Source organism: Mizuhopecten yessoensis, unplaced genomic scaffold (genome assembly GCF_002113885.1).
Source record: "Mizuhopecten yessoensis strain PY_sf001 unplaced genomic scaffold, ASM211388v2 scaffold10989_2, whole genome shotgun sequence".
NCBI lineage: Eukaryota > Metazoa > Mollusca > Bivalvia > Pectinida > Pectinidae > Mizuhopecten > Mizuhopecten yessoensis.
In genome coordinates, this window is record NW_018408823.1 from 311,532 (window position 1) to 332,689 (window position 21,158).

A 21,158-nucleotide genomic window follows, 5' to 3' on the forward strand; every position below is an offset into this window, starting at 1 on the left:
ATACGGTTATGAGACAAAACTTCTGTTCACTATATTATAAAAACAACACACAACAAAACCAAACTGACAGGACAAACATATCGTGAAGGTGGATATCAATGAACAGACATGGTAATAGGTAAGTCGACAACAACAACAACTTCAAACAGACGTTAACAAGGGCAGATAACTCGATACACAACAACGGCTCAACAAGGAACATAGTACAAAGAACAAAACACGTTCCTGCAAGTATACCAGATTAAATCTGAAACTGAAACAGATTAACATGAATTTCAAAGTTAAACCATCAACAACACCAATCACCACAACATTAATACAAATGAATGCGCATTGATCACACATGGCCGGACAACTACAATTACGCTGATATTTGGCAGAGAACAGTAAAAAAAAGACATATAAAACATGGACATCATTTAGAAGGCTGACAGAAACGACACTTTGATATGTTGTTGTGATCTTTTCTATTATAATGAGAACACAATGTGTGAGTGGATTGAACAACACGATGAAATAAGATCACGAACAACGCAGAGGACACAATGATGAAACGTGAACATTTTCCCTTCACCTTGATGGACAACACGATATTGGTTATCACCAAAAACAATGAACTCCCGATTACAATAACCCACCACCTACATAGACTTGCAATGAGAAGTCAATGAGTCAATGAGAGGACAAAAGATCAATGAGAGGTCAAAGAAAACGACAAAGCCACGATGTTAGTAACCTATCCCAAAATTTGATTAAAACGGATACGATACCAGAGCACAACGATCGGAACACAGTTTCTTTCAGACCCTCTAGTTCTTCAAAATTGTCCACGGAGAACAGAAACTCATCCAAAGGCAGACTGGAAATCCCTTTCAATTCCTGCGTCTCCGATAGACCAATTCCAATTGCATATATGTTTATTCCATTGGCCTTTGCCGATTGCGCTTCCGGTATCGTTCTTTGCCCATTAAGGTTCGAAACGCCGTCGGTTATAACAAAAGCAATGTTTGGAGATTGTGAGCGATCACCCCTAGAAGGAATGAACATTTCTTTGGCCATGGTGAAAATGGCGTCAGCAGTGTTGGTACTACCGGTCGCAAATGGAATGTTGCCAATGGCTGAGAGTACCTCTAACTTCGTCGCGAAGGAGTTGAGATGAAACTGTATTTTCACGCCTGTACTATACGTAACTACACCGACTCGAACGTTACCAGAATCAATATCGGCAAAGGTCAACAGGTCTTTTACAAAACTGAGCATGCGCTGGAAGTTAGTCGTCCCAACACTAGTAGACGAGTCGATGACAAAAATGATGTCTTGTGGGGTGTTGCTACAAACTGTGGGATAAAGATAAAACATATTGAAAAGTCTACGTCTCTCGATTCGCTACCATGAAATAATATATAAAATATTGAATAATAATACAGTCATTACAATTGTCTAACGACCCGGCAGTGAAAAAGTTGTTATCGGTTTCATTTACCTTATGTAAGCGTTAAATATATTTAGTTCCGGAAATGTATTGGAAATAAAAAAAAAAAAAATGTAAAATGTTCACGTTGTTTAAGGACCGTGGGATGTGTTTATAATTCCATAAATAGGACACTCTATGACGGAGTTATTCACCTTGCGATAAAGTTGTAGCAGGGGTAGTAGTTGTTGTCGTTGTTGTCGTAGAAGTTGTTGTTGTACTCTCTTATATTAAAATAGACCGGGGAAAAAAAATGATAATTGTATGAAATACTTTGCACATAAATGGATTTACAACCTACAACACGACTCATCATTTGGTATTAGACTATTTCCGGATTGAAATGAAATTTAATTTGATCAAATACATTTTTTATCAATTGATTTTAATTAAAAAGCATATTGAAAAACGAAAACCATCTTCACATTGCGCAAATGTTATAAACACCTGAACTGTATAATAAAGGTAAATGTTTAAAGACAAAGGTTAACAGCCGAAGTCATTTTATAATAAAACATACATGGGACTGAAATTAACCCAACAATCTCTTAACGTGGAATACATTACCAGGACACAGAGATTGAAACATCCCCTTTTTCAGATTTTGTAACTCTGTGAAGTCGTCAACAGTGTGAAAATATTTCTCCAGCGGCAGACTGGATATCCCTTTTAATTCCTCTGTGTCCGCTAACCCTATGCCTATAGCATATATATCTATACCCGCTGTTCGGGCGTGTTCAGCCTGAGGGACGGTTTGGAAGGGGTTGATGTTTGATTGACCATCAGTAATAACGAATGCGATGTTTGGAACGTCCGGTCTGTCTCCATTCGCCGCGGTGAACATGATCTCGGTGAGAGCGAGGAGACCAGAGGCAGTGTTTGTGTTACCGTACATGTACGATATCGTGTCAATGGCGAAAAATAGGTCGGATTTAGATGAAAATGTCCGAAGGTGAAACTGTATTGAAACGTCGGTACTGTATAGTAAAGCGCCTACCCGAACCAGACCATTGTCGATATTGGCATTCAAAAGAAGATCTTTGATAAATGTGAGGATTTTCTGAAAGTTATCAGGACCCACACTTGTTGAGGAGTCGACAACAAAAACAATGTCTTGTCTCTCAGAACCGCAGGCTGTGGACGTAAAACGTTCCTTATTAGCTACAAGGGAGATAATAGACAGCAAACTTTTCTACTTAAATCAGGTATCGATTTCACTACAATGCATGATAGCCTGAAATTATTTCATTTATCATATGACATTTTTTTTAACGATTGGTGCCAATTAACTACACCTCATTCTAATACGTTTGTAGTTTGTTTTGTCTTAAAGACTGATTGCTTAAAACTATGATATCGGATGAACCAGAGAAGGTGAAATATTATATGAATATAAACAGCATTATTTTATTTTTGGATGAGAGTTAAACAAATGATAAAAATGGTTTCCATGGTATCAAGACCAAGAACAGTTTTGTTTTCAACTCACCGACAGGTTTTATATCAATGACCGCTGGAGGTTCTGTAATGAAGGGGTATTGTGAAGTTATTCAGGTTTTTCCAAAACAGACGAGAAAGTATATAGTTTTCTGTTTAGTTTAAAGAGCCATGTTATTTGCTATGTCTTTTATCTATTATCAGAACGGATACACTTTGCACAATTTTGTTAATTGGATTTAAATACATATTCCTTTTAAAAAAGTCCAACTCGTTCCTTCTAAGATAAATATAAGTAAAGGTTGTTTACCGTGGCAGAACGATGTAAACATTTGTTCCTGGAGTACACCTAACTCTGAGAAGTCTTGCACAGTATACAGAAAGTCCTCCAGGGGCTGACTTGATATTTGTTCCAATTCAACGGTATCTGTTATTCCAATACCCAAAGCATAAATATCTATCCCGTCATTCCTACTTGCTTCTGCTTCCGGTATCGTTAAACGGGAATTAATATTGGAAACTCCATCTGTTATAATAATCGCGACGTTTTGGACCTGTGGACGATCTCCATGCTGTGGAGTAAACATTTCGTGGTGCATGCTTTGTAACCCTCCAGCTGTGTTGGTGCTACCAGGCATGAAGTCTATTGCATCAATTGCGGAAAGGATGGAAGCTTTGGTAGAGTATGTATCTAAATGGAACTGAATTACCACTTCACTGCTATAGATAACAATGCCAACCCGTACTATACCACTGTCAATGTCTGCATTGCGGAGGAAATTCTTCGTGAAATCTAAAATCTTTTTGAAGTTGTTTTCCCCAACACTTGTAGAAGAATCCAGTATTAAGACAATATCCTGCTTTTCTGAACTGCATCCTGCGTCAATATTGAAATAGAAAAAAAAAATACTACACAGATTCGTTAATGATTTGCAAGCGTTAACTTATCATTATGGTTAAAATTTGTATTCAATGAAATAACCGTAAAAAATGCAAATTATGTGGGTAAATAGGGGAGGTAATTGGAGGTAATTACCCTGCAGCGTTGTAGTTGGTATCATAGTAGTTGAAGTGGTAGTCGGGAGAGGAGTGGTTGTAGTTGTTGTCGTAGAAGTGGAGGTAGTCGGTGGGACCTCTGGTTATAAAATGTTATCTATATTAGCCAAAATGTCTTTTCTTCTGGTATTCGAACCAGAAACAGTTACATATATATTTTGTGAAAATAATCTCATAACGTTCATTTAATAATTTCTCTTTTAACAATGCGTTCTAAAATAATAACCAATTAAACTTTTATACAAATATTCTTTTTATCAACTGATCACCGAATAATAATGGCATTTCTATATAATGATATGAATATTTAAAAGCAAAGTTAAATAATCAGAAAAAAATAAATTTAATTCTGAATCGGCATCATATAACAAAATCAAATTGCCCTAAACCTTTATAATACATACCAGGTCATTTATAATGTCATCCACAATACATTATTCTACTTAAGGCACCGTTGCAGATGAAACTGCATGTACAACATTCTATTTTAACTAAACCTTCACCTTTACTTCAAATATAAGTGCATAATTACCCGGACAAAGAGATTTAAACATATCTGCCAGTAGACCCTGTAGCTCCGTAAAGTCATCAACAACGTACAGAAATTTGTCAAGTGGTTTGCTGGAAATTCCCTTCAACTCTACAGTTTCTGTCAAGCCTATTCCAATAGCGTATATATCAATACCGGCAGCCCTCGCTATCTCCGCCTGAGGTACGGTTTGGTACGTGTTGATGTTAGATTCCCCATCCGTAATAATGAAGGCTACGTTCGGGACATCTCGTCTATCGCCATTGGAGGGAACGAACATGTCCTCCGTTAAAGCAAGTAGTCCCCCGGCTGTGTTCGTGTTGCCAAAGATGTAGGATATGTCATGGACGGCCTGGAAGACCGCCGCTTTAGTGGTAAACGTGTTGAGGTGGAATTGGATTGTAACCTGCGAGCTGTAGAGGACCACGCCCACCCTTACTGCACCCGAGTCTATGTCGGCAGTACTCAATAAATCTGTCACGAAACCCAGTACTTTCTGGAAATTGATTGTTCCTACGCTTGTTGACGAATCAATGACAAAAACTATATCTCTTTTTCCGCTACCACACACTGCAAAATGAATTAATGTCGTCAATCATAGCAAAAACATTAAATGATTAGAAAAACAGTCAGATTTAACAATTGTTTTCTCTTAGATTTTTGTGCAATTTATAAACGATATGTTGAATTGAACATATATCCTATCATACCTTTCTTAAAAATAACATGTTATAGTTATCAATCTCATGTATGAGACCTAATATTAAGGAACTTTATTCCGCTTTATTAGTTCTTTAAATTACTAAAGACAGTGCTGAACGAATCAAACACAGATGTTTTACCAGGCCTGGGTGTGATAGGAAGGGGCGTTCTGACCGGTATGGTAGGTCCTTGCGTAGACTTTGCTGAGAACACAAAATATTACGCAAAAGTTTAGGTTTCATTAACATATTTAAGTTTAATATCATAAGTACTTTTGCTTAAAATGTTTTTACGTTAAGAGAAGTGTGTTATTTATAGAGAAAGTGTTTGATCGGTTTAAATCCAGAAACTAGCTACATCAAAGGCACATTAAGCACTAGAAATAAAAGGAATGGAACACTTATTTAAAATGTTAACACATTGATGCGAAGAGCTAGACAAATTATTCAGTTTACTGCACGATGTTGATATTTCATTCACATAGCACCCACACGTAGTACTGCAGGAATTAAAATATGTATCTAAAGTGCTCGGGAACATATGTAAAAATACAGATTAAGGGGAAAGGTTACTGTAGAGAATAGAATCTGTGTAATTCAATACCGGCACATATTGAGTTGAACATCTCCTCCTTCAAACCCTCCAATTCTGTAAAATCGTCGACAGTATGTAGATATTTGGAAAAGGGTTGACTAGAAATCCCCGCGAGCTCGGCAACTTCTGTCAATCCGATACCGATGGCATAGATCTTAATCCCAGCGCTCCTGGCTCTCTCAGCAGCAGGAATGGTGTTGAAGGAATCTATATTGGACTGTCCGTCGGTGAGGACAAACGCTATATTTCGACCGGTAGGTCTGTCTCCGTTCTTAGTTGTAAACATTTCAGCAGTCAGCGCGGTTAACCCGCCTGCAGTGTTAGTATTTCCATACACGTATTCAATGTTTTCTATAGCATTAAAGAGTTCCGGCTTGGTAGTGAAGGTGTTTAGGTAAAACTGTACGGACACATCGGTACTGTAAATAACAACACCCACACGAACAGACCCTGAATCCACATCAGCATCCCATAGCATGTCCGTGACAAAATCCAACATTTTGTTGAAGTTGTCAGTCCCTACACTCGTAGAGGAGTCCAGCACGAACACAAGGTCTTGCTCATCCGATTCGCAGGCTGAATTATGAGAATATAGCCAGTTTTTATCATTTTCAATGCATGTATCATTATAACATGTATACGTACAATAAATGTATTGCATTTATACGTTTACGATACATCATGATTTATATTTTTTTTGTTATAGTAAATAACAAATAAATTCAAAACATAATAATGTCATATAATGAGTAATTTTATACGTAGCAACTGTAACGTGATATTTTTTCTTACTGTATCGCTTTATCGAATGACTTACATGAAATTAAACATATTACAAAGATAATTGTAAAGGACTTGCTAGATTCAAATTAATATTCGCCAACAGAAGACTTACCGACAGGTGGCTGAATTTCTGGTAGAGTTTCTGTAAATATGTTTATTTGGAAAATGAAAACGTTATCATTTTAAATTATTTTGTTATAATATACTATAAACATTATTGAAGAAATATTTCTTACTACTGCTGTAGATAGAACAATAAAGAATATGGATTAATAAAATCAGCGGATTGATATTTATTCATTCAAACAGCGAAACGACACTATACACCTGAAGACTTGTCATATTTTATCCCAAAATTGGACTTAACTACAAAATGATTTTAAGCTACATTACTGTGATATTTAAACAGAGGATCTTTTAAATTAGGTATATTTAAAGAAAATCAAATCGAAGTGACTTTCGAAACACATACCTTGACAGAAAGACGCAAATAAACTTTTCTCCAGTTTATCAAGCTGTGTAAAATCCTCAGCTATAAATAGATTTTCTTCAATTGGAAGACTGGAAATCTGTTTCAATTCTTTTGTTTCCGTTAGGCCTATTCCCAAAGCGTATATTACAATACCGTCGTCCTTAGCTAACCCCGCCTCTGGTATGGTTCGCCGCGAGTTAATATTCGATACCCCATCAGTTACAATTATAGCAGTATTTGGAACATTTGGACGGTCGCCATTTTCAGCGGTAAACATTCCATAATGCATTTCCTTTAGGGCGTCGGCGGTATTCGTGCTCCCGGGCATGAACGGAATATCCTCGATCGCATTTAGAACGTCGGAGAGTGTTCTGAACTTGTTCAGGTGAAATTGGACTTTCACGGAGGTGCTGTACGTTACAACACCTACTCGAACGCTCCCTGACTCTATGTCGGCTTTCGTAAGAATGTTTTGTGTAAATTCCAACATTCTTATAAAGTTCTCATCACCAACACTTGTAGACGAATCCAGAATAATAACAATGTCTTGATCATCGCTGCTACATCCTACAATAAGTATTGATGCCATCGATAGTTGGATACCACACGTTGTTGTTATTGGTAACTCTAGGGTTTTATAATTTGTCGAACAACATTTTTTTTGTAAAGTAATAGAAAATTTTAAATAATATTTTAAGACTTTGTTTACTGTTAAACTTCACTTGTTCTACCTCATCTATTTGTAATCCTGGTAGTTTATTAAACAGTACCATCCCGTTCCATCGTAACAACATGATATTTTCATTTAAAAACACCTTTCAAAACTAACGTACAGTATGGAGAACAAAAAAGAATTATAACATTTTCATTTAAACATACCGATACGTTTGATGAAATTTAAATAATTTAAATATCAACACTGACATTGTGTGGCACTAACCTACAAGGTGAGTTGTCGTGGGTACCGTTGTTGTTCTTTGAGTCGTGGTTGTTGTTGGAGTCGGTGTTGTTGTTGTTGTTGTTGTTGTTGTAGATGGTGTTTCTATACATTATCATGAAGGATCGTATGGTGTGAATTATAGAATAAACATTTATTGTATTTCATTTATTTGGTAAATAATACTAAATCCGACATTAATTACGTTTGTTTCAGGTATTACACACTATGTTTTTCTAGATTAAGAATAAACATATTTGCAAAATATTTTTATCATACGGATAATAAGACAAACTTTTCCTGTAAGTATGTAGTTGAATTATTATACAATATATGTTAAGTTTATTACATGTTGAAATAATTTCCTTCGTAGCGATGCAGAAAGCAAACGCAATATACCAAACAGCAACAAACATGACCCAGTACCGAATACATTGAACCCAATACTATGTTCAATTTAGATACATAACAATCATTGTTATATTCTTTATATATTGGTTATCTTGTTAGATACACTGCAATACAATAATGTTTCAATGACTTTACGTGACACATCACATCAAACAAGATATTAATTCGCCAACACACTGTACGAAACTTTGTATCAAACGACCTATATCCTCACATACCTCGAACAAATTGACGGTACAATGTAGTATACATCTATAACAAGACACCTCTAGCCCCAAAACTTTGTTGAACAAACAGTTCAAGATCAGTTAACTGGACGACACCATATGTGTAAACGTATAACGTAATATATTTGACAATGGAAATCGTGCATTACACATACCAGACGACCATATCATGACGGGTTGTCACAGACAAATACAGACAGACTGATACAACTTCACATTCATGAAATGGGTCCCACTCAATACAACATCCGACCCATTGCGATATCAAAGCAGTAATGCAGTCATTACAAGCACACGTTTTACACATGTGTATACGACATCAAAATTAACAGGTACACATTTTACACCTGTTTTTACGACATCAAAATTTACAGGTACAAGTTTTACACCAGTGTTTATGACTTCAAAATTAACAGGTTCAAGTTTTACATCAGTGTTTACGACATCAAAATTAACAGGTACATGTTTTACACCTGTATTAACGACATCAAAATTAACAGGTACAAGTTTTACATCTTAATTTACGATATCAAAGATAATAGGTACAAGTTTTACACATGTGTTTACGACATCAAAGATAACAGGTACACGTTTTACACCTATGTTTACGACATCCATGATAACAGGTACATATTTACTCCTGTGTTTACGACATCAAAGATAACAGGAACACGTTTTACACATGTGTTTACGACATCAAAGATAACAGGTACACATTTACTCCTGTGTTTACGACATCAAAGATAACAGGTACACGTTTTACACATGTGTTTACGACATCAAAGATAACAGGAACATGTTTTACTCCTGTGTTAACGACATTAAATATAGCAGGCAAATGCTTTACTCCTGTGTTTACGACATCAAAGATAACAGGAACACGTTTTACACATGTGTTTACGACATCAAAGATAACAGGTACACATTTACTCCTGTGTTTACGACATCAAAGATACTAGGTACACGTTTTACACATGTGTTTACGACATCAAAGATAACAGGAACACGTTTTACTCCTGTGTTAACGACATTAAATATAGCAGGCAAATGCTTTACTCCTGTGTTTACGACATCAAAGATAACAGGCAAATGCTTTACACATGTGTTAACGACACCAATGGTTAAAGGTACACGCTTTGTTAACACCTTATGCCTTAATAGAATTGTTAGGTGATTATGTTTCCTTCACATATAAAAAAAAACCTCCACCAAATATAGAAAACTGTTTTACCCGGACAGATGGACTCAAACATTCTATCCTTGAGATTGTACAAATCCTCGAAACCTTCCACTGTATACAAGTAGTCTTGTAATGGTCTACTAGCAATGCCTTTCAGTTCCTCTGTTTCTTTAAGCCCTATACCGATAGCATACAGATCTATGCCTGCTAACTTCGCCTCGCTTGCCTCAGGAATGGTTCTCCTCGCGTTAATGTTAGACTGCCCATCAGTCACAATTATTGCTACGTTGCGTACATCAGGTCGGTCACCATGTTGGACAGAAAACATCTTTTGGCGCATTACCGTTATTCCGTCAGCAGTGTTTGTACTTCCGAGTATATAAGGAATCCTGTCAATAGCTTGAAATACATCAGCTTTATTGCGGTGTTGATTTAAATGAAACTGTATTTCTACATCTGAGCTATATATCAAAACGCCTACCCTGACATTTCCAGAGTCGATGTCGGCAAGTGATAGAATGTCCTTTACGAATTCCAACATTCGTCGAAAGTTGCCATCACCTACGCTAGTTGAGGAGTCCAGAATGAATACCAAATCTTGTGGGACCCCACTACACGTTACTGTCAATAGAATTGTACAAGGCTGGGTTCAGCTATTGCTAGAGTCAGTATATTGACAACATCTTTACGTTATATATATAAGATTGTTTTTCTTGAACTTTCTAAGAATTTTGTGTACGCCCTTCTTCATTTAGTGTATTAACAACGGGTATTATATAATAATGATGTAATATGGCTGTTTTATCACTTTCAAATGACACCCACAAAAAGATGTCAGCTTACCACCTGCCGGTAAGGTATAGGACGGGACTGATTTCAAATTATCGATTCTCAAATATACCTCGCCAAAATGATTTTGATCGTGTAGTTAATCGCCAAAATAGCATAAAAACAAGAAAAGTTGGCAATGTTAATAATTCAACTTTCATTCACTGAAGATATTTTTGAAATGGCAGAACGTCTTAGTTACAGGAAAGCTTACCATAATTATTCATGTTATTTGAAAATAAAATATTCCAAACAATCAGTTGGAATTATCCCCACCTTAACGCATGGCATCTAGTTTTAATTGTTCATACTATATACAATTCCTCCAAATTAGTTCTTTGTATTATTCGTTAACTTAATATATCTAGTCAATATTGAATGAAAAATGAAAAATTAATGGAATAATTCACATACTAGCGAAATTCCCGATTGAATGTAAATAATAAAATGAATATATATAAACTCAGGAATACCACATACACTCACCTACAGGTTGTGGTGTTAGAATTGGAACTGAAAAAAAATCATTTAAAAGTTTGCTTATAATATTATGCTTCAATCTAGAGCGGAAAGAAATCGCGGTTGAATGACTTAGTTCCGTTTACACATAATCGATTTATTAGAAAAAAATATGAGTTTACGAACTGGTTGATTACAAAGACATTTAGTTTGAATTTTAGTTATTTTTATGTAGGATATAAATTGCAAAACTTTAACATGTATCTATGATGCGGGTTTTACTGCTTCAATGGCGTTAGATAAATTTAAACTATTTATATCTGAAATTGTTTACCAAGCTACTAACCAGGACAGAAACTTTTAAAGATGTTATCTTGGAGAGCATCTAGTTCTGAGAAATCTTCCACGGTGTACAGGTAATCCGATAAAGGTGTGCTGGCCATTTGTCTAAGTTCATCTTGCTCTGTGATACCTATACCTAGAGCGTAAATCTTTATACCGGCTGATTTTACTTCATTTGCTTCCGGGACGGTTTGTCTCGAATTGATGTTCGAAACGCCATCTGTGATAATTATAGCAATATTCGGAACATTGGGTCGATCTCCTGCAAATACTCGGAACATCTCAGACCTCATCGTTTTAAGTGCATCGGCAGTATTCGTGCTGCCATACTGGTAAGGTATAGCGTCTAATGCGCCAAATACATCGTTCTTTGTTTTCCAGGTGTTCAACTGAAACTGAATCTGTACATCTGTGCTGTACGTTAAAGCTCCAACATGTACTGACCCCGAATCGATATCCGCTACATTTAAAAAGGATTTCACAAAGTTGATGATGCGCCGGAAGTTGTCATCGCCAACGCTGGTAGAGGAATCCAGTACAAACACGATATCCTGTCCAGCTGACACACACGCTACAATCATTGGTTTACCATGTTACGAAATGGTCATGTCTGACAACGTGGTTTTTAATTCAGAGCATTATGATTAATACATTTGTGAATTATTTAGAAATCAATTGATGCCGACACCCTACACGCATCGACTTCACTATATTTAAGTTTAGGTTAATTTTGACATTAAATGTTTAAATGAAATAAAAAAAGATAATAATAATAATAGTTCGGTAATTACATATATTTTCCATTCTGAGGCATTAATTGAACATAAAATGGAAGTGTCCTATGTGGCTATATTGGGCTATTTGTGTTGACCAGACTTGGCAAGTTGTTCACATACGTACCAGGTACAGTAGAAGGGGGGAAAGTGGTCGTTGTTGAAACAGTTGTTGTGGAAGTCGTTGTTGTTGTTGGAGCTGGCGTTTCTTTAAAATGTCAAACGATATAATTATATATGTCTTCATTCCTTACGCCCGAAATATGTTACCGTAAGTGTCTGCTGTTATAACGATAGAGACATGTCTGTCGAACATTAACGTACTTTATAGGCATAATTAATGCGATTTACATATAACATTTAGTGGCATATTAGATTTAGATTCGCTTCGATGATTATTTTACCTAATTAAATAAATATTTGAAATGCACATCTCATAAACCTTGTAAATGTATTGACTCCAATTATAATACCCCGATTCCACAAACGGTAACACCCATATCCTAACAAGTATGTCAGCAACTAAGTTGTTGGTGTAAATAAACATTCACTTAAAACTTGATCTTTACCAAACATCGACAGAAAACAGACAAGTCAAAGTTCCATTAACAAAAACAGACAACTCGACATTCACCAAGCAAAGACAGACACATGTATATTTCTGAGACACTACCTGGGCAAACAGTCTCAAAAATGGTTTTCTTCAATCCCTGCAACTCTGAGAAGTCATCAACAGTGAACAGGTATTCATCGAGAGGTCTGCTGGAAATTCCCTGAAGTTCCACAGTTTCCAATAATCCGATTCCAATAGCATATATCTCTATTCCTGACTGCCGAGCAAGCTCGGCATTCGGAACAGTATGCCTGGAGTCTGTATTAGATTGACCGTCCGTTATAACAAAGGCAATGTTCGGAATACCTTGTCTATCACCTTTCTGTGCAGTAAACATTTCCGAACTCATTACCCGGAGACCCCCGGCTGTGTTGGTGTTTCCAAGTTTATAGGGTATACTATCTATAGCTCTATATACTTCAGCTTTAGTTTTAAACTCATTCAGCTGGAATCGAACTTCGACCCCAGTACTATAAATGAGTGCTCCCACACGCACCCGACCAGAATCTATATCTGCATTAGATAGGAGGTCTTTGACAAAATTCAGGACCTCGCGAAAGTTGTCAGTACCGACACTTGTAGACGAATCCAGGACAAAAATGATATCTTGCTCACTTTGTCCACATGCTTGAAAAATAACAAAAAAGGAAACTTTATCGTAACTGTTGATTACATAAAAATTATCACACAGACCTTGTGGTCGACACCATATCATTCAAACATTTGTGAAGACCTTTTAAAAGTTGCGAATGGACAGGACAGGAGAAAGAGAAGAACAGAATGTTATATGGTTGATAAAAAGAACAGAAACCGGTTTAGAATATTATCAGACTACTTATTTGAAATAAAAAAACAGAACTGAGAATTCGAGCAATCAAGTACATTCGATTGATTCTGAATTTCTGATTCAGAATGCCGTACATTGAACTGTTGTTTGAACACGTGTTTGCTACATAAGACAGACTCACCCATTGTGGACGATGTGGTTGTGAAAGGAGGGGCGGGGCTAGCTGCTGGTCTTTCTTCTGTAGAGAGGAGTACATGTAAACAACCTTGCATTATATATGCATATATGTAAATCTTTATCGATTCAGTTTTCTAGTTATTCAAGTCTTATTAACTTTGCGGAACAATGATCGCAGTATACAATATATGGCATTCACTTGTTTTGTCTAACGATTGAAAGCGATTAGATATTATTGTTGTTTACTTAAATGTTTTTATTTTGAGAATGTTGCGCTTTCAGACACCAAAGCTATAAGTACCCATCCATTGATGTATACATAAAAATATTTTTACAAAACACATTCCAGACCAGAGAAACACGTCACAATCTCCAAAGCAACACCTTAGACGCCAACTTATCGAATTCACCATAGAACGACAAGCACACAACACCAACCAAACGTAATGATATGCACATGAAAGACGCGACATAAACGCCCGTGGAAAAATATCAGCATGCCACCCGTGGTTACAATATAATTTAATCTCACCATATATTACTTAGATACTATTCTTTCCGGATTAATTTAATAATAATAATAAAATGAAAACAGTTAAATCAATAACCAAACCCCAAACCATTCGCAGCGCAGTTACCGAAACTAAACGTTAAAGCCGCAAGCATTTTCCTCGCACTTTTTGGATAAGATAAACATTATACCAAAACAGACAGCTTCAAATATTCTAGCCAGGAGTCCGGTCAGCTCGGCGAAGTCATGTACAACGTGAAGATGGTCAGTTAGAGGCTCACTTGCCATGCCTTTTAGCTCATCGGTTTCGAGGAGACCTATACCAATAGCGTATATTTCGATTCCGGAATCCTTTGCCGCTTCCGCTTCCGGTATGGTTTTAGCCGTTTCGATATTTGATTGTCCATCCGTTATGATAACAGCAATATTAGGCACTTCCGGTCTGTCTCCTCTTGCCTGCGTAAACATCTCTGTTCTCATTGCTTTTATACCACCAGCTGTGTAGGTGTTTCCGAATGAATGGTCGATCTTGTCAATCGCTCGGAAAACCTCAGAGGTCGTCGTATACTTGTTCAGATGAAACTCTATTGATACACTTGTGCTATAAACAACCAAACCAACTCGAGTGTTCCCAGAGTCAATGTCAGCAAATGCTAAAAAATCCTTAATAAAATTTATCACACGTTTGAAGTTAGCTGTGCCGACGCTTGTGGACGAATCCACGATAAATATGATATCGAGTTGTGGAGGGAAACACGCTAAATGTAAAAAAAAATAAAAAAATGCAAATATAGTTTTATTCATATTATATAAATGAAATTATATCAATAAAAAATAATAATTACATGATGGTTAAAAATTAACTTTCTTTATTGATTGATCTATTAATTTAAAAGATAAGGAAAAGTTCAACTTTATTGTAAGACCAATAACTTATTAGTACTTCTAACTACAGCGATTTTTGTAACTTATTGTTATCTAATATCCTCCTAAGAGTTTGATGAGATAATGTGTTTAAATTACAAACGGAAATAGAATTAGATTAATAATTCTGACATGGGAAAACAAAAGAGAATATTTCTTTTAAACTGAGTACTGATTTTCCGCGGAGGCACTACCTGACTGTACGGTTGATCTTCCTTCCAATAAGTAGTGTTTGTAGTTTTGTAATATAATTTTCATAAAAAATCATTCAGGTAATATGGTTAACAAGTTCATAAAGAAGTTAAAAACAGGAAAATAAAAAATAAAAAAATGCAAACAACAGAGGTCCTTACTTGTTCAAAACTTAATAGCTCGCCAAACAAATTGCGAACTTTCTTTATTATGTAGGGAGGGACACCATCTAAAGTGAAAGGAAGCGGACTCGTACTGTTTGCAGTTATCTGTCTCCAGTAAACCGTTTGGTGAGTTTTTCTCTATCTAAAGTAGCGTTCTTCTATCGTAAAAAGTCACAACATGTTCAACTGAATGCCGATATGAGATAAAAGGATATTCCTGTTGACGAAATAAGATTATAGGCTAAGTGTATGATCAGGTTTTTACTCACTGGGAATTACACGGATCGGTTTAGGTTCTTCTGAAAAGTAAAATCGATTCAAATAAATCCTTATAATATGGATTTAACATCGGGATATGGGAATATATAGACCTCATATTTCGTCAAACAGCAAACGTAAGTCACGTTCGGGTCTAGTGTTTGACTAAGGCAAGAGTACATTACTAAACCAAAACCTATATATACGGTTCTAACACCTTTAGAAATGTATTAAAAACAAACCCAAACCACCACCAGAAATCTTCACCAGATCAAAGTAAGTAATATACATACGCTAAACTAAATAGATTACCTATGAGTAAAGCTTAAAAAGAATAGAAGATCAGAAATAAAAAAAAAAAAACATTATTTAAACAGCATTGTATTATAGATACAATTACAAGGCAGTGAACATATGAAACATGTACCAGAAACAAAACAGACTCACTACACTACGCCATCTTAATTTTACATTCCTTAATATCTAATCTTACACCCTTGGGATGGGAAATAATTTATGTTTCGGCAAGAAAAGAAATAATTGTATTTACAAATACACAATACGTTTGTGTTAGAGAAAAGAAAGAAATATAGACATTTAGAATTGTAAAACAAATAATTGAAATATATGCAGAGAGCACATAGAAAAGACAATACTCACAATATCACCACAATAAGCTTGAAAAAAGCAGTATAGGAAAGGTCATTTTCCCTTTGCACCACAATAGTAACTACTGCAGAGAGACACGGGATATTTACTAAATGTTTGGAACAAAAGCTAAAGCGTCAGTAGTAAGGTTTGCAACCTCGTTCCCCCCTTTCCATTTACATAAATGATGTTACCAAGACAGAAGGACTCAAACAACGTCTTTTTCACTTGGTTCAGCTCAGAGAAATCTTCAATAGTTAAGAGGAAATCATCTGTCGGACTACTCGCTATTCCTTTAAGTTCTACCGTCTCATCCAAACCAATCCCGATAGCATATATTGATATCCCTAATGATTGCGCTTCCTCCGCTCTTGAAATCGTCTGCCTCATGTTGATGTTTGACACTCCGTCTGTGATTACCATGGCAACGTTAGACACATCGCTACGGTCGCCGCGATCTACAGTGAACATATCGCTATACATTGTTTTAAGTGCATCGGCTGTATTGGTACTCCCGGCAACATATCTTACATCTTCAATTGCAGAGATAACTTCAGCCTTCGTGCTGAATGTATTCAGATGAAAGTGAACGGTGACTGAAGTACTGTAGCTAACCAGTCCAACACGGACACTTCCGGAATCAATGGCCGCACCCAACAAGAAATCTTTCGTAAAATTGAGCACCTTTCGGAAGTTCCTCTCCCCAACACTCGTTGATGAATCCAGGATGAACACTATATCTTGCCGCAGCGACTTGCACGCTAAAATGCAGGCAATACATCGCAAATGTATAATGAGCAGCATGCAACAAATATTGCATATCTATAACGCTTTTGCAAAATATAAACGCAAGATGCAGCGAACGTTATCGTTACTGATATATTTGAAATCTATGCATATTCAATTTTAAAGTTAAACCTATGTATTATTTTCTACAGTACAAAAAATGTCAGAACTTTCTTAATTATGATTTTGTATTGAATATCTTAGCGTTTAAACAAATATCGTGTTATCGAATTGTAATGATCTTTCATTTTTGATAAAACATAGTTGAAGTGAATGTAGTCGATCTCTTAGCCGACTCACCTAACTCCACCGGCTGCGGAGGAGGTGGGGGGATATCTGAAAGGAAACACGTAATGCACAAACTTCCATTAGAACGCGTATAAATGTTTTGTGGAAAATACATTTGGAGTTTCTTGTTCATTCGATTTTGAAATACGTATTTGGGCTAACTTCAATAGATATTAAATAATGATCATAATATCATATCAGAAATGCAACGGAATGTCCTGAACTTAAATGAAATTATCTACATTCAAAGTTTTTCTTTTACTCCTTTATCTTAACCTTTAAAGTGTTTTACGACAATAAAGTATTGAAAGTTGACACATCAATCATTTAGCAGTATATCATATGTAAATAACTAACATATTATCATAGCAACATATGTTTACAGCAATGTAGCGCCATGTCCTGACCGCATATGTAACGCAATGTGACAAACCGCACATGTACATAATTTCGTTTGACCTACCATACACATATACAGTTTCCCAACACCAAATACACCAACATAACTACAGCTCTATCACAAAAACATACATCATGATAGGCATTGCTACAATACAGAAACCGCAACGTGAACAATTATAATTACTTCACAATAACTCCCATCACAGTACATCATTGCAACACCACACTGACACAAGCAACTACTAACCATATTTCCATACATCTTTTTCGTAACACCCTGTATAAAGATATACCCCAACATACAGCCACTAGTAACGACTTAACTGCATTTCGTCAACGTCAAGTACAGCACCATTCACCACCACGCAGACAAGAGTAAATAATAAGCCACATTACGTACAGTTAAGGTTCACCAACACTTCTTGTCACGCAAAATATAGATATGAACATATTTCACCATCACCTACAATGTCGACACAATGTACCCACCCGAACAGAGAGAGGGGAACAGAGTATCCTTCAGTTCATCCAGACCTCCAAAATCACTGACTGTGAAACGGTTACGTACAATAGGAGCGGTTACTATTTGATCAAGTTCTGTTGTATCATGTAAATTAACACCCACCGCGTATATATGAATGCCTACTTTTTTGGCTTTTTTTGCCTCTGGAATTGTTCTGGCAGAATTAATGTTCGATGTCCCGTCAGTTAGTATAAAAGTTATGTCAGGAACACCTTCCCTATTTCCATTTTCTGGTGAATATAATTTTACTCTCATATCACGCAATGCGTCTGCAGTATTCGTGCTACCGAATTCGAAAGGGATACTGTCTATAGCTTCCATTATTTGGGCTTTAGACGAGAACGCATTAAGATAAAAGTGTACTCTTGATCGGGAACTATAGGTGAGAAGTCCCACCCGAACAGAACCAGAGTCAATGTCAGCTTTTGATATCAGTCCTTTCGTAAAATTTAGGACTAGTTTGAAATTTCGTTCTCCTACGCTGGTCGATGAATCCAAGAGGAATACGATGTCATATTGGGCAGATCCACACACTGCAAACATGTGTAACACAAATACAGTCAGTGACCGTTAATATTGATATAATCAGATACAAACCTTCATTTTATCATAATAAGAGAATAAATGAAGCACTCTTATTTCAAATGAATTAGTTTTGAAAAAATTCAAACTCTTTAATAAAATGAACAACATTATTTACGGCTGGTCACTTGAATTCGGAATCAGACATGATTCAACGCTAAAATTCAATGTTTTTCTCGATTTTCGCACTGGTATAGCAACAAACCAAACAAAACAAAAATCTTAAAAATCTTAGGATTTATATAATACTTTGTCTCACCCCCGTTTTTCGGATGTCGAGACGATGCTGATTCTTCCACTTGTTTTTCTGAAATTAGCCACAGACGGTTACTACAAAGCAGTATACATTTGCTTTGTCGTACGGATACCCTTATGATTACGTTTCAGCTCTGTGTTATATACTTTGCAATGCAGGTTGCGGTTCACTTGTTTTGCAGCGAATCAAGAATGGTTAGCCGCTTGTAAACGCGACAGCAATGCGATGCTTGGACGGCTCCGTTTATTTTGCATACTGAAATGCCATAGGCTATAGTGAACTACATGCAATATACATATTGATACATGATATTGTGCGTCGTATACATTTAACAAGTCAGTTGGAATAAGCACTATATGAATCATTTGCCAAAGCATACACATATGTATAAAAGTTCAAACATTCAGAACCTTTAAGCAATTATTTTTCTAAACTCATAAGTTTACAAGCTACTTAACATTTGCCCATTACCGACTTCTCTAATCTGTTAAATTTTCCATATATCTCCGTGATTATTGAACAACGAAACCAGCACCAAAGCCTTTTAATCAGTATAACATATTTATCGATGTACTTTACACTATGATTACAAATTATAGAGTCAACATATAAATGTTACCAATGTAAAACATTTATTGTTTGACTCTGTTTGATTTATATATCAGAATTTTAAACAAAATATAGTTTAATTTTCAGAACTAAGATCAATGCAGACATTGATACACATTAGAATAAAATCATTTAAAGCATCATTTATCAATATTCTAGAATAATACGCCAGGCGGTGCATGCATTTACCTATACAGATCTTTGAAAAAAGATCTGTCTTCATGCCGTTCAAACTGTCGAAGTTATCAACGTTGAAGCTGTGTGTATCTTTAGGCTTGCTCGAGATCCCGTCTATTTCGGTAGTTTCCATTAGCCCAATACCAATTCCATATATCTCCACACCTTCCCTTTTTGCGGCATTAGCCTCTGGAATTGTTCGTCCGGAATTGATGTTTGATTCCCCATCAGTCATTACAATAGCAATGTTCGGAGCGTCGGACCTATCACCGTGTGACGGGATGAATATCGTATCACGCATGGCTTGTAATGCGGACGCAGTGTGTGTGTTTCCGTAGCTATAAGGTATATTGTCTATGTAGGTCAACAAATCTTGTTTGTTATCTATAGCATTTAGTAGCAGAGTTACCTTGACATTGGAGTTAAAGACCAAGACTGCGACTCGGTAATGTCCGGAATCAATCGGGGCTGCTCCGATGATATCCTTCATGAAATCCAACATTTTTCTGAAATTTTCATCCCCGACACTTGTTGACGAATCAAGAATGAACAGTATGTCACCTCTCCCATCCGAACACCCCTTAATAACTGAAAATAGGTACACAACAGATAGTCATGTTTTCAGCTGAATAATTATAGAAATAGGTCACAACAAATAGTCATGTTTACAGTTGTATAGTTATAGAAATAGGTCACAACAGATAGTCATGTTTACAGTTGTATAGTTATAGAAATAGGTCACAACAGATAGTCATGTTTACAGTTGTATAGTTATAGAAATAGGTCACAACAGATAGTCATGTTTACAGTTGTATAGTTATAGAAATAGGTCACAACAGATAGTCATGTTTACAGTTGTATAGTTATAGAAATAGGTCACAACAGATAGTCATGTTTACAGTTGTATAGTTATAGAAATAGGTCACAACAGATAGTCATGTTTACAGTTGTATAGTTATAGAAATAGGTCACAACAGATAGTCATGTTTACAGTTGTATAGTTATAGAAATAGGTCACAACAGATAGTCATGTTTACAGTTGTATAGTTATAGAAATAGG

General features: G+C 36.1%; 1 protein-coding gene across 10 annotated transcripts in view; it reads right to left on the minus strand.

Annotated features, from left to right (window-relative positions):
* Positions 1-21,158, minus strand: part of LOC110464458 — a 255,107-nt gene that overhangs the window by 164,973 nt on the left and 68,976 nt on the right. For 8 of the 10 annotated variants that reach the window (XM_021519680.1, XM_021519683.1, XM_021519679.1 and 5 more), the window contains exon 33: positions 20,111-20,686. The exons of the other annotated variants lie outside the window; for them this stretch is intronic. In XM_021519680.1, the coding sequence (XP_021375355.1) occupies positions 20,111-20,686 (576 nt within the window). The remainder of the gene's footprint in view (positions 1-20,110; positions 20,687-21,158) is intronic. 10 annotated transcript variants of the gene reach the window in all.